Genomic DNA, 15,195 nt, shown 5'->3' on the forward strand with positions numbered 1-15,195 from the left:
TTTTTTTTTTTTTTTTTTTTTTTTTTTTTTTTTTGGTGAGGTCATGTTTTCCTGGATGGTCTTGATCCATGATGTGTGGGCATTGAAAAGTTAGGTATTGTGGTCTTCACAGTCTGGGCTTATTTGTACCTATCCTGCTTTGGAAGGCTTTTCAGATATTTGAAAAGACTTGGGTATTGTTGTCTAAGCTGTATCTGCACTGGGGGCACTGCAAGCCCAGTAATGCTGAGATTCTTGCAGACTCATAGAGGTACTGCCTTGTTGGTCAATTAGTGAATCTGATTCCAGGCTATGCTCTTAGCCAGTATATTACCTGTTGATCTATAAGCAGGAAAAAGAAAGTCTGAAATGCTAGCAAAGGGAAAATTTACTTTTACTGAATAAGTCAAAAAAATAGTAAGTCAGGAAGCCAAAAAGAGACTGCTAGATAGCCCCACCCCAAACAAAGAAAAGCCCTACAAATCTATAACAAATATTCACAGAGAGATAAGAGAATAAACATAAAAGAATCAAGTAGTATAAAAAAGGAACTATCAGAGGAAAGGAAAGTTAAAATAACTAAAGTGAAATATTCACAATTTTGGAAGATAGAGTCAAGGACATTTCCCAGGAAATAGAACTAAGAGACAGAATAGGAAAATACGACAGAAAGACAAAGAACTAAGAGAATCCACTGGGAGGCATTATAGATGACTGGCTGGAATTACATCAGAAAACCAAGAGAAGTCAGAGAGAAGATACTGTTAAAGAAGTAACACATAAAAAGTTTTTAGTGCAGAAAGACATAGGTCTCTAAATTGAAATTTCCTAGGAAAATTGATTAAAAAAAACACAAAGTATATCCACATAAAATTTCATATCACCAGAGATAAAGATTCGAAAATGTTCAGAGATTGGAGACCAATAGGTCACAGGCAAATGACTAAAAATTCAGATGCATCAAGATTTTCAAAGCAACACAAGACTCTGGAGGCGATGGAGACATTACCACCCTGTTATGAATGAAAAGTGTTTTCAACAAAGCAAACTCATAATCAAGTTTGATGATAGAATTTTCAGATATGCAAGAACTAAAAAATATACCTTTCATATGCTTCCAGGAAATTACTAGAAGATGTGCACTGTAACAATGATGAGGAAAACAAGACAAAGAGCTAAGGAAAGAGGTTGAACTTAAAAGAGGAGTAACAGGAAGTGTCAGGCCAAGATAACATGTGGTCCAGACTGGAGCAGATGGATGGATGGAGGGTGGAGGAGTGAATGTCTCCAGAAAGGGAAATAAAATTAATTTCCGATGAAATCAGATAAATCTGGGTTATTTAATGTTCTGAACATTTGGAAAATAATATTCTTTTGATAGACTTTGTAATACTTGAAGAAAATTAGGAAGTATATAAAAATCAAGCATGCAAAATGAGAGGCAATTATCAATGCTGAGAAAAACAAGTTGTATAAGAAAAGTAATCATAGCAGATGTGGGACTTGCAGTGAACAGTATTTATGTGATCATAAATTAGGGGGAAAGAAGGTATGTTTGTGGAGGGGAGTTAAATTCTAACCAATATGAAGTGACTGGCAGTCCCTGCTAAAACCAGTCTTTCAAAGGACTTTCCAAATCAAGACTTTTTCCCTGTGACTAGTGAATTATTTCTCCCAATCCTTTGTGGAAACAATAGATTATTTGGTTTTCCTTTTGCCCTCTTGTTGTATTTTTATTATTTTAAAAGTTACCTTGGCTGTCTTTAAAAAAAGATTGCCTTACTGAAAGTGTTTTTTCTTTCACTTATACCTCATATGACATACCATCTATTTTAATCCATTAATGGTTACACTTAAGGCCTAAAATCTTAAAGTTCTGTTTCTCTAATCATGCACATTATGAACAATGCAGCATCTCCTGATCCCACATACAAGGGAGAAAATTATCGTTCATCTCTTCCCCTCCCACCCATGTCCCACACCTGGCTCTCATGTCCAGGACTCTTTGGTAGGGCCTGGGGCATCCAAGCATCCTCTGTGCCCTGGCAGGCCTTGCCTCAGCCCGGTGCATCAGCATCGACCATGGGCTCGTTAGAAATGCAGCATCTCAGGTCCATTCGTATCTACTGATCTGGAGCCTGCATTTTACAAGGTCCGCAGATGCACACTGAAGGCTTGGAAGCAGTGCTTTAGAGGGCAGGCTGTTCACTTGGGGTTGGTAAAGACCCTAGATCTTAAAGTCAAAGGTCAGGCAGTGGAGGAAGGACAGGCCTTTTTAGCTCTCAGTCAAGAAGTCTACCTTCCTTCCAGGGGTGAAAACGATGAGTAGCAGCAGCTGATTCTTTCTCAAATGTGATGTCATAGTTTGCAGTACACAGAGGGCCATGACTATTAAATTTTTATTGTGAATATTTTAATCGTTATAAATTGATCCTCTTTATACACTTGAAAACTCTTTACATTGAATTTTACTTTTCTAAAATTAAAATCACTACTGCTCTCTTTTTTATTTATTCCAATATATCTTTGAACATATTTAAGTATTATTTTGTGTTTTAGAGCGTTTACATACAGATTTTGTTTTTTCAGTTTTAAAGATAATTTTCATAGCTAATCTATTATTGGATGTTACATTCTTCATCCTATTTTGTGCTTTTGGTTCTTAGCCCTTCCTTGCTGTCTACTCAGCTTTTGTCCTTTTGATAGACAGACTCTGTTTATTTACCTCTATCTTCTGCATTGACTTTGAGGGTTTAGACTCCAGTTTTCCTGGAATTTTAAAGAGTCATTACTGCAAAATTATGATTCAACACTTCATGTGGCTTTGAAACTCTTTTCCATCCACTATTTAGACATAACTCTAGGTTTAGAGCTGACTGCTTTTCACACTACACTGTCCTCACTTGGGGACTCTCACTGTACTTTACTTGCTGTGAGCTGGAGCACATCCCCAGTCACCTTCTGGATGAAGGACAGAGGGGTACTGCAGTCACTGCGTCCATAGTGTTTTTATTCACATGACCGGGGTAAAATCATGCCCAAGATGTTTCTCCCCCAATTCTCTAAAAAGTGCTCTGTTGTCTGGAATTTACTCTTGCAAAAAATCTTAGCCTCAGTTAGTATTATTTCTTGGTGTACAGCTTTTTCCCCTTTCCAGACGTTTGAAGGATTTTTCTTTATGTTATAATTTAAACTTTTTGGCAAATTGTGCATCCACCTGAGTCTGTTTTCATTGATGCTCTTTAGATTGCCGTGAGTATTTTCTACCTGCATAATAAGAGATAATTTTCCCTCCCAGAACATCCTTTGAATCATCTCTGCCATTATGGTTGCTGTTGCTGTTGCTCTGATAGTTCCTCTTGGGAACACATAACTTTTAACTCTTTTGCGTCCTATGTCCTCCAACTAAATATCTTTTCTGGCCTTATTTTTATACACTTGTCTTTTCTGAGAGAACTCCTTGAGGTTGCATTTATAATTGATCTTGTGCAGTTGATTATTCTCTATACTTCTATGGAGATTTTAGTTCTACTACGGCATTTTCAGTTTGCCGTGTCCTGTTCAAAATGGACTTCTATTTATTTGAGTCTAATCTCCTCTTCTGGATTTCTGCTTCTGTTTCTCAGAGGCCACGTCTTCCTGAATCCTAAGGATGTCGAACAAGTTTCTACAAGTTTCTTCTGGTTCTTATGCCAAATGCTGTTGAGGTATTCTTTTCCTCTGATTGTGCACAATACTTGCTTCCCTGTGTGTAGAGATTTTTCCCATGGCCCCCTGGGGCCGCAGTGTTGATAATGTTCTCGCTTTTATTGAGGAGAGAGATTCTCAGACAGAGTTTGCCGGTTGCTCTTGGCCCCTTTGTGCCCTCTTGACCGCTATTTTGGAAGAATCCCCTTCTGAATTTCGTATGTGGAGATTTCAGACACTGCCTCCTGGCATTGCTCTGACAGATTGAGAAGGATTTATCTTTTCCTTACTGGATGGGGTAAATGTGAATCTGCAATCCCCGATCCAGACAATTAAGAGGGCTGCTGTTTTCTCATCCTCCCCTGCGAGGTTTTGCTGCTGCTCCCAGCAATCAATGCTCCATCATCAACCCTGAGCACTTTATGTGAGTATGATTTTGGAGTTTCTGACCCCAACTAACTCAAGATGGAAATCAGAAAGGTGGGAGGGACAAGGGAGCAGCAGTAGTTGTACCAGAAAACAACATCAGTGAAACAGGTATCCAAGACCCACCGTGTGGGTTATTCCAGAACTGGGGGTTTGAACCAAGCAGCAGTAGGAGAAAAAAATGGTGAATTCTTGTTTGTTATCGTATTAGAAAGCCCAGAGCCACTAAATGTGTCAGTTTCTCATTTCAGTATTATCAGCCTTCTAATTTGTTGAAATCAACCCAGGTTCCAGAAATACAAGGGCAGCTAATCCTAGCTGACTGCCTCACAGTGAGTTTATACATTTTGCTTTGTTTTCATAGATATTAGTTAGAATTAAAAAAAAAAAAAAAAAAAAAACCTTCTAGTCCGCTTGCTGGTAATGGTGAGGTTAATTTTTGCCCCTGGATAGAGTCAAAATTATACTGGGTATGGTGTGAAAATAAAATACACAGAGATGTTATACGTTATGTCAATTATGTACATCAAACCATTTCTAGATCAACTAGCCTGCTTCTGGAATTCCCCCTGAAAGATTTTCTTTATGCACATATTATTTTTCACACTGTGCTGGAACTGTGCATGACCTTACATAAGAAATCAGCATTTCTTCCTGAGAAAAGTCTGGCTTTTAGTGACATAAACAGATTGAGAAGGAAGGAGCAGTTAGACTCAGAATCAGTATCGAGTAGCAGAAGCACTGAAAGCCACACAGTGGCATCAACCAAGATAAATTGTCATTGCTTCCAGAACCCTAAATCATCAAATTCATATCTAGTTAATTTTCCCTGACAAATCATGTTTACTGAGCTCTTGATAACGTTTTCACTTATCAGCAGATGACCTCTAGCATGTGTGTACTGTAAATTTAGTCACCTCACTCCTCTCTTAACTCATTTATGTATCTTCAAAATACAGATCAAACAGAGTTGAAAATCACTTCACCTTGGCCTGCAAAACTCCAGTGTGGTATGCTTTAATTGCAGACAGCATAATCAAAATATTACTCAGCAATTCCTTTTCTGCCTGTCAGTGTCTTCCAGTGGGCTCTGAGGGAGAGACCCTGAGAAGGCAGTGATCCCAATATGAAGCACTAATTAAATAAAGAAAAAAAAAAGAATATATGTCCGAATATTGCTGCTATTCTGCCAGAGGAAAAGAACACACAGTTCCTGTGGAGAATATTCTGAGCCTTTCTTGTTTATCAGAGAAAACTACATGCCATCCTTTAGAACTGTAGCAGTTCAAGTAGAATTTAATGTACTCAAAAATGTGACCCATCTGAGAGAAGAAACTACTTTTGGAAAAGGTTTTAATGTGGCTCAGGACACAACACCCTCCCTGACAGCCTTTAAAGAGCCTCCCTTCCTGTAGTTGTGGATGAGGGAAGCAAGCTGATATTTAATAAGTTCCTTTTCAGGGTCTCTTTTCTCTCCGTGTTACTTTTACATCAGGTAGCACCGTCCTTTGGTTTGGTTTCACTCTGTCTGTCTTGGTGGAAATGTGGTGTGGTCAGTTACAGATCTCTACGGAGACCTCAAAGATCTGAGGGAGAATTTCAGAGTTGATTGATGCAAGCAGTAAGAGCAGAACTGTGGAAAGCTAGCATTTTGATCATGATACATTTGAATGAATGGCAAGTGACCATGGATAAGATTAAATAATCCAGATTCTGGGAGATGACCCTATGTTGAGCTAGTTTGTTCTTGTTCTGATGAAACCACATGGGAAGAGCTCACCTGAGCCGGTGGAGGTGGGGTTCCCCAACCTAGAAGACTAGCTAAGCGTCCTATCAATCATTTTGGGAAGCTGTCCATCCTGGAGTGGAAGATGAGGTGGAACTTGGGGTGGGGAGAGCAGGGGCCCCTCATCTCTCGAAGTCATGGGCAGTTGGGCCTGGATCCAGGGGGTAAAAGTGCCTGGAGCACCTCTGACTGAGAAAAAGGTAGGGTCTCCCTCACCTGCAGAATGAGTGTTCAGAGGAGGCACTTATTGTCTACTTTTAATTAGTAGTAGCAATAGCAGCAGTAGCAATGCGGGACAGGTGGGCAATTCTGGGGTTGGGGAGGGGGTGTGCTGGTGAGTGTTAGAGGGGTCAGGCCTGCCACCTTGACTTGAGGAGAGGCCATCCTCTTCCTGAGCTTGTACCAGTGGATGCCAGGCATGCCCATCACGGTAGCTCTATTGGCAGCAAGGTAAGAATGGACACAGAGCGTTCTGGAGCCCTGGAAGGCTGTCTCCTGGGATAACCTCAGGTGCTTTAGACAACTAGTCCAAGGGGCCATGCAACTATGTGAGTAAGGTGCATGCAGAAAGGAAGGACAATCTCATTTCACAGACAGACAAAGCCAATCACAGGGCTACCACAGAGTCACCACCTTACCTATTGTAGATTAAAAGTTTCAGGTATTTAAAAACATGCTTCTTTTCACCTATGCAGCTGGGCTTCCCTTCCTTAAAATTATGAATCCGACTACCTCAAATGTACTCAACATAACTGTGTTTATAATTTAAAAATTAGAGATGCCACTTAGAAAAAAAAGACTTGGAAGTTAGCAGCAGCAGGTAAAGACCTCTGGATGCATAAGTTAATGCTTATGTCATTACCATGAGACATTGTAAATTAGCACAAGCCCCATGGAATTTGGTTTTTTATGTGGCTAAGCCATAGTGAAATACTGATGATGGGATATATTTTTGGAGATTTGGGTTGTCTGGCCTCCTAAGTCAATTTATGAAAATTCCTGCAAAACCTGGAGACCACCTCAGTCTGTTGTGTTTTATTGCTTAATTAGCAAGTTGTCAAAAAGCAACACCGTATAAACTGAGTGATGCTTTTTCACCTGTTCACTTACTTTTTATCGGGATAATGAGCTGTGGAAGGACAGGTAGGATCTTGTTCCCACCGTGTTCCAGCATGTCGTGGATTCCTTGCCGAGCAAAAAACTCATAGGGAAATGTCATTTCACAAAGCCCATCAAAAAACAGAGGCAGATAATGATGGTAATCCAGCTTCTCAATTTCTACCTGAAAGTAGAGAGAGAAGAAACGCCATGTGAAAACAGCATTCGGGCAGAGCAAGGCAGACGAGCTGTGTAGCTGTCACCCACTCCTGAGGGGCATGCTCTTAGAACTTCAGGAAGACTTTCTTAACCCATCCACCCAACGACCTGAAGTATGTCATGGTGTCCTGAATCAATTAGCAATGAGGTTAAAGTCATGGAACTTTAGATCTTAACAGTCAAATCTCGCATCCACATATAATACACGTTGAGAGCATATTAACAATTTGCTGCCTTTTTGTTAATTTGTTACCAATTGGCTCAAGTATGATATTGAACATTGAACAGGATTCAAGAAGCCTCTGGAATGTTTGCTGAAAAGATCCACATAAAAATAAAATGAAAGAAATAAAAACAGCTGAAAAAGATTGGTGCCCAAGGTTCTAAGAAGAAAGCCACAGAAGTGCACGTTCATACGTTCCTGGGAGGCATGCCTTCTTTGGGGCAAACAGGAGAGTGGGAGGTCAAGCCTGATTCCTGGCTTGTTCACTGGAGCCTGGATGACAAGTAGAACATTCAGGCCATCAGGAAGAAATGGAGAGGACAAAGAGTGGGCTGAACCTGGGACCACTGTCACCTCAAAGTCAAAATGTCCCAATCTCCCTTCGCCTGCTTCTTCTGGGAGCAGAGACAAATCTCTTTCCCACATCTCCATCCATCACCCTCAGAGTCCCTCCATGTTCCCCTGTCCGGACCTTGGCAATAGCATCCAGCAGCACCAGGGACTGGGAACTAAAGTTCTGGGGTTGAGAAAAGAGATTGTGAGTTGGGAATCATCTACCTGTAGAAGATTCGGTCTTGCTCGAGCCCTCCACCGTCTAGGGTACCTGTGGCCTGAGCTACTGCCAGCAAGGCGTCAGAGCTGAAGGTGAGAGTGTACATGGAAAGGAGCCCACAGACTCAGACTGCAGGTGTAACACATGTACACAGAGCAAGGGATGGGGCCTTCCCAGCAAGAGGTGGTAATTTCCTTGGTTTTTAAATCCTTATGAATGCACCCAGCTTCTAGTTACCACCTTCTAATCAAGTGAGGAGCCCATCGAGACCTTTGAGAAACTCCCTTTTACACTAGTAGGAGATTAACAATTTTTTTCATTGATAAATTACATGTATTACATTGATAAATTACATTCCCTATGTAGACACAAATTATACATATATTTATTCCCTTTATATATTCCATACATTATATATATATATTAATATATATTTATGGGATAAAAAGAGATATTCCGATTTTGTAACCAAAAATTGTAATACCACTTAGCGGGAGATTTTTGTACCTTCCAGCTCTCTCTCAGCATTCTAGAGTTTCACGCCACATGCCTGCCTACCCCTGGATGTGGGTAACTGGTAACGAACCCGTCATGTTCCTGAGTGTTTACTGTGGGTTGGGGTGAATCAAATTTCCTACAGGTCCCCAAGCAGGAAGGGCAAGGAAGTAAGCAGGTAAGAGGTGACGTCCAGGTCCTCTGTTGGAACTGGAGCATAGAAAACAAATCCCTAATGTAGGTTTATACAGACATCAGTTTTACTTTATTTTCCTTTTATATTTATAAAATTTACTTTATTCAGCATACATTTATGGAATATATATTTTTCTCAGAGATTTATGTGCATTTGGAAATGTTTTAAAACATTATTTTGTACAATTTGAAATAATTATTTTTTTCTTAGGTCCTAAAGGCCCAACGTTGTCATGGATAATTTTACCTTGTATACTAATTTCACAATAAAAATGTCATCTATACTATATTTTTAAAACATTTTGGTATGTTTTGCTAATTCTTTTAGCTTATTGTCACACTTTTACAAGTGTTTCTTGTAAGTACAAAATTAAATTTTGTATTTTATTATGGCCTAAGATGGTTGTATACATTAAGTCATTTACATTTATGGCCTCATTTAACTTCGGTCATCTTATTTTTTGGTCTCCAGTTGTTGTTTTCTATTTACTTTTTTCTTTGTATTTTGTAGTTTTGTTATGTACACTATGTTCTATTTACTTTTTTGTAATGGCTTTAAAGCTAAGACATCCTGTTCAAACATTTTATTGCAGCTATCTTAAACATTTCCAAACTTATGTTTATCTTAGCGAGAGATAAATAAAGTTAAAAGTCTTCTACTAAGACTGTTGACATGTCTATTTTTTCCTTGGAATTCTATTTTTTCTTTATATGTTTTGGGGCAACAATACTAATATCAACAACAGCAACAATAATAACACCAATGTTTGTGATGCCACACACTGTTGTGAACACTGTGCTAGTTCATTTGATCCTCAAGCAACTGGAAGACGTAGGCATTATTAATATCCTAATTTTCAATATGAGCAAACTGAAGCAGAGATTTAATAACTTGCCTAAGGTCTGCAGCTAGTCAGTGCTGGAGTTCGGTTTCAAGCCCAAACAGTCTGGCTTTACGACATGGCACTGCCTGTCAGGCTTTGTTGTTTGGTACATTGAGGTTCAGCATTATTCTAACCTCCTGGTGAATTGTTCAATCTACCCTTATGTCCTTATCCTCTTTATCATTATTGATGCAGTTTGTCTGAGTCTAATATAATATTGTTATTGCTATAACTGGTTAATTCATCACATCTTTTCTATCCTTTTGCTTTCTTCTTTCCTCTGACATTAGATTTTAAGTGTCTCTCTGAAATAACTTACAGATTTGTTTTTCTCACTTTTCTTTTTTATAATGTGCTTTCAAACAACAAATACTGAGTACCTGCATAATTCCTCTTCTCAACATTTTGAAAAACAAAAGTTATGAGAAAAGAGAAAAAAGAAGGAGCAATTGAAAGACAAAAGTCAAATGAAAGATTGAGTGAGTGAGAGAGATTGAGAAAGAACAAAATTATCTTTACATCTTCATATCCTCCAATATCACTGACCACAGCAGTTCTTTCCTACAAAAAATTATCTTCTCATTAGTTCTTTTTTTTAACTTTTTTTTTTTTTTGAGATGGAGTTTTGCTCTTGCTGCCCAGGCTGGAGTACAATGGTGCAATCTCGGCTCACTGCAACCTCCGCCTTCCGGGTTCAAGCGATTCTCCTGCCTCAGCCTCCTGAGCAGCTGAGATTACAGATACGCCACCACACCCAGTTAATTTCGTATTTTTTTAAGCAGAGATTTTTAAAATTATTATTAGAGATCACCTGGCCTTAGGTGATCCACCCACCTCGGCCTTCCAAAGTGATGGGATTACAGGCATGAGCCACCACAGCCAGTCTTCATTAGTTCTTTTTATGACCTGTTTGCACATTATTTGGAAATATCTGTTGTCATTGCAAATATGTTGCCTTAAATTAGAACAACAGGTGGGGATCCACCACCTCGTCTCACTGCCACCAGAGACACAGATATGGCTTTTGTTCGACTGACTCTGGAACTGCGTGAGGAGCTGCTGGATTCTATGGTGCCCAACAGGCAGTTCTCACCTAACGGACTAAGAGCTGCAGGGCTTGTGGATGGCAGTTCCAAGGTGAATGTACATAATCCTGCTTGGAAGGCTGCCACTCTGATTGATGAAGAGTCAAGGAAATTCTTTTTCTTTTGAGCTGTTTATAGCTTAGAGGTTGGGTAAAGTACAATTTTGTGAGCAAAATTTACCCTTCTCTCCACCTGAGTTACCCTAAATTTAGAAACCATTTATGAGTATTTTTATCTGATAGCAATAGAGTTATTTGCATAAGTTCAGTAGGAATCTGTTTTCTTCTCTAACGGCATAATTGGAGACACTGGTTATTTTACCAAGGCATTGACCGGAATGGCATATTTTCAGAATTGACCAGACTGAAGAATGGAGGTTGACTTTATATAGTCTTTCTAGGAAAGACTGGCTGAGTACCTTGTCTAAATGATTCTCTTACAAGGTTCCTGAACTGTGGTAAGTAAAGAATGTCATTTACTAACAGGCCTGGGAACCTTAAGTTATTTTGGGACCTCAAGAAGAGAGGAATTTGTATAGGTATTATAAGCACAGTCTGATGGTGAATCCTTGGCTTGCCTCCTAGCCTTGAGGCTTTTAAAAAGCAGAATCCACAATTTCTCTTAAAAGTTCCAGCAAAGTCAACTTAAAAAGAGCCTACCAGTCTGAATAACATATTGAGACTCTGTCTCTACAAAAAATAAAAAATTAACCAGAGTGGTGGGACACACCTGTGGTCCCAGTTACTTGGGAGGCTGAGATGGGAGGACTGTTTGAGCTCAGGAGGTCAAGGCTGCAGTAAGCCAGGATTGTGCCACTGCACTCTAGCCTGGGTGACAGAGTGAAACTCTGTCTGGAAAAAAAAAAAAAAAAAGCAGATCAGATCAGGTTGATCACTATTCTTGCCATATTTTATGCAAATAACCAGGCCAAGTATAATGAGACCAAAATTTATTTTGAAAATAAATTGGTCCTATTATGCTTTATCCTTGGCAGAAATGGGGAAACTAGAGACCAAAAAATTTGGATACTAGCCCTCACCATTTTTTTGAGTTTTTATTATTTACCTATAATTTGGGCTAAATCCCAAATTATTTTCTATCTGCAAGTCTAAGCAGGAACCAGGTTTTAATTTTCTTCTTGATACTTTTAGTTGACTCTTTAATGGAATATGTACTTTTTGTTGTTGTTCCAGGATACAAATTCTCTTTTGACTGTAATCTTTGAATGCAAATTATTAATGTTATGTATCTCACGCTGTTTTACTCTTAAGAAAACCGAAGTCATGGTATTCTGAAGACTAGAGGTGCTTCAACAGCCTGTGAACCTCCCTCATTAGGAATTGCACTAGGCCTGATCTATTTTCCATTGCCAAAGCACTGCTGCTAAAGCTTGACAACATAAAGCACTCTCTCTAAGGCTCAGGGATGATCATGGAAGAGAACGGCATGAGAGATTGTAAGAGCCGCATTAGAGGGGTGGAGAGTAGAAGCCAAAGGAACTCCATCCTGGGTGCTCATCTGCCATGTTGGCTTCTGATTAACCTCAGTTCTGGGAATGCCTCTGAGATTTCCAGTTTATTCCGCCTTGTGTAAGAGCACCTACTTACCACAAATCCCATCATGAGGGCAAATTCCTGGCCATTCTTTCTGAAGTGTATGTACCCCTCCCCGAGAGCACATAAGTCCAGTGTCCCGGGGAGCGGGGGAGCAGGGGGGGGGGCGGTAATGGTGCAGGATCCACCATCTCATCTCATCACTGCCAGGGACACAGACATGGCTTCTGTTTATAAGTCCCTATTAAAAATTTCTTTCTAAGCAACTAGATTTGTATGTCTCTTTCTTTAGCCTCTCAGCTTCCTCCAACTTAGGTGTAGGTTGGCACAGACCTGCCCACAATGAAACAGTGGCTGAATAATGTTCTATTCAATGCACTTAACATATTTTGTTTCTCTATTAACTCATTGATGGACATTTGGGTTGCTTCTGCCATTTGGTTATTGTGAATAATGCTGCTATGAATATTACTGGACAAGTTTTTGTTTGAACACCTGGTTTCAATTCCTTTGAATATATACCTAGGAGTTCAAATGCTGTGTTGTATGGGAGTTGCACGTTTAGTTTTAGAAGAAACTGCCAAACTGCTTTCCAGAATAGCTGTACCATTTTATATTCCCACCAGCCATGTATGAGGGCTCCAATGACTCCACATTCTCGCCAACACTTGTTATTTTCTGTAGTTTTGATGATGGCCATGCTAATGTGTGTGAAATGGTATTTCCTGTGGTTTAGATTTTCATTTTCCTAATGGGTAGGATGTGGAGCATCTGATACATGACACAACATGAATGAATCTTGAAAACATTTTCCTAAGCGAAGGAGGCCAGTCACAAAAGACCACATACTGTACGATCCCATTTCTATGAAATGTTCGGAATAGACAAATCCAACAGACAGAAAGTGGCTGCTTAAGAGCTGGGGGAAAGGATACTGGGAAATGGCTGCTTATTGGGCATGGGGTTTCCATGTGGGGTGATTAAAACATTCTGGAACTAGATGGTGGTCGTGGTCACACATTATGAGTGTACTTAATGCCACTGAAGTGGACACTTACAAATGGTGAAAATGGTAAGTTTTATGTGTATTTTACAATGATAAAAATGCCAAAGAAAAAATAAAACAATAAAAAACAAACAACAACAAAATAATAGAATAACAATTTGCCATTATATTTTGAGACACATACTTTTTTAACACGGTAGATATAGTACTACTTGCTACAGGATGATTTTTTGTTTGTAAATTCCTTTTACATATCTTCCAGGGTTCCTTTTTGTTATGATAATTTTGTTTTCAGTTGATGAATTTGGCCTAGGCTTTGGTAATCCCTCATATATTACAGTTATCATCAGGCACTTGTTTGCATGTATGTGTGCACGTGTGTATATATGTGAATGCATGTGTGTGCATGTATGTATATGTGTGCATGTGTATGTGCATGTGTGTGCATGTGTGTGTGCATGCCTGGATATGTGTGCATGTGTGTGTCTTAATAATATATCTGACTTCTCTTTAAGTACTTTTTCTGAAAAGTCACTGCTCCATTTCCACACTGTCCCCAGTCCCCTCTCCATTTCCACACTGTCCCCAGTCCCCACTCCATTTCCACACTGTCTCCAGTCCCCTCTCCATTTCCACACCATCGCCAGTCCCTTCTCCATTTCCACACCGTCCCCAGTCCCCTCTCCATTTCCACGCCGTCCCCAGTCCCTGCTCCATTTCCACACTGTCCCCAGTCCCCGCTCCATTTCCACATTATTCTTCATAGTAAAGTTTTTAAAGAGAATTCTTTAGCACCACTGTTCTTGCTTTCTCATTCCCGTTCCCTCTTTAACCCACTCCCCCACCATTTCACTGAAGTTGCTTTTATCAAGGTCACTGGTGACTTTCTTTGTGTCTAATCCTCGAATCCCCTTTCTGTTCTCAGCACAACACAATTGACCTGGTCAAGTTGTACCCCCAACACTGGGAGGTCACCCTAATTCCCTCCCTCCAATCCCTGGCCTGGCCTGACCATACTGCTTCTGAGACAGCCAGGTGGGAGGCAGTCCTCGGAGAGGCTCCACCCTCTCCATCTGGCCAGCCCACTGGGAGGAGCCACACAAGTTCACACCATTTGCAGCGGGGAGGAGCCTGGCCCTTCCTCTTTCTGTGTGGAAACTGGGATGCGAATGGCCGGTGGGAAGCGCCCTATCAGGGACTCTGGCTTAGCGAGAGTCCCTGTTTCCCCCTTTTCTTCCCTTTTCACCCAGCAAAACCCTGTCTTACTCATTCAAATTCAAATTGTCTATGAGCATGAATTTTCGTGGCCATGGGACAAAAAACCCTGTCTTCAGCCCAACTGAGGAAAAGTCCCGCAGCAGTTCCTCCTTAGAGGCTCTTCGAATGCACCTGTCTTAGCCCAGGCTGCCATAACGAAATACCATGGACAAGGTGGCTTGAAAGACAGACATTTATTTTCTCACAGTTCTGGAGGCTGGAAGTTGGAGATCAGGGTGTCAGCATAGTCCGGTTCTGTGGAGGGAGGGATCTCTTCCTAGCTTGTAGACAGTCACCTTCTCAAAATGTCCTCACAGGGCCTTTCCTCTGTGTGCGTGCAGAGAGCTCGCTGGTCTGTCTTTCTCTTCTTATAAAGACAATAGTCCTATTGGGTTAAGGCCCCACTGTTATGATCTCACTTAACCTTTATTACCTCCATACAGGCCCCATCCCCAAATACGGTCACATTGGGATTTGCCCTTCAACATAATGAATTGGAGGGGAGCGGTGGGGCACGATTCAGTCCACTGCACACCTTTCTCCTCTCCAGACCTCTCACTGGCAACTCCTTTCATCTCAATTTCAGTTCTGTGAGGCCGTCCTACTATTGTCTATCACCCTGTTTGATTTTTTGTAGCCTCATCATTTATTCATTACAGTTTCTTAAGTTCTTTTTTTTTAGGGAGATTGTCATTGCCTAGAAGAGTGCTGGGCACACAATAGGTGGGTGTTCAGTAGGCATGCATTGA

The 15,195-nt window shown here is 40.4% G+C and overlaps 1 protein-coding gene across 2 annotated transcripts in view; it reads right to left on the reverse strand.

Moving 5' to 3' along the window:
* PACRG (parkin coregulated) overlaps positions 1–15,195 on the reverse strand; it is a 582,537-nt gene that overhangs the window by 247,738 nt on the left and 319,604 nt on the right. For both annotated transcript variants that reach the window (XM_025382548.1, XM_025382547.1), the window contains exon 3: positions 6,989–7,160. In XM_025382548.1, coding sequence (XP_025238333.1) covers positions 6,989–7,160 — 172 coding nt within the window. The remainder of the gene's footprint in view (positions 1–6,988; positions 7,161–15,195) is intronic.

The sequence above is a fragment of the Theropithecus gelada genome, chromosome 4 (genome assembly GCF_003255815.1).
Source record: "Theropithecus gelada isolate Dixy chromosome 4, Tgel_1.0, whole genome shotgun sequence".
NCBI classification, from domain to species: domain Eukaryota; kingdom Metazoa; phylum Chordata; class Mammalia; order Primates; family Cercopithecidae; genus Theropithecus; species Theropithecus gelada.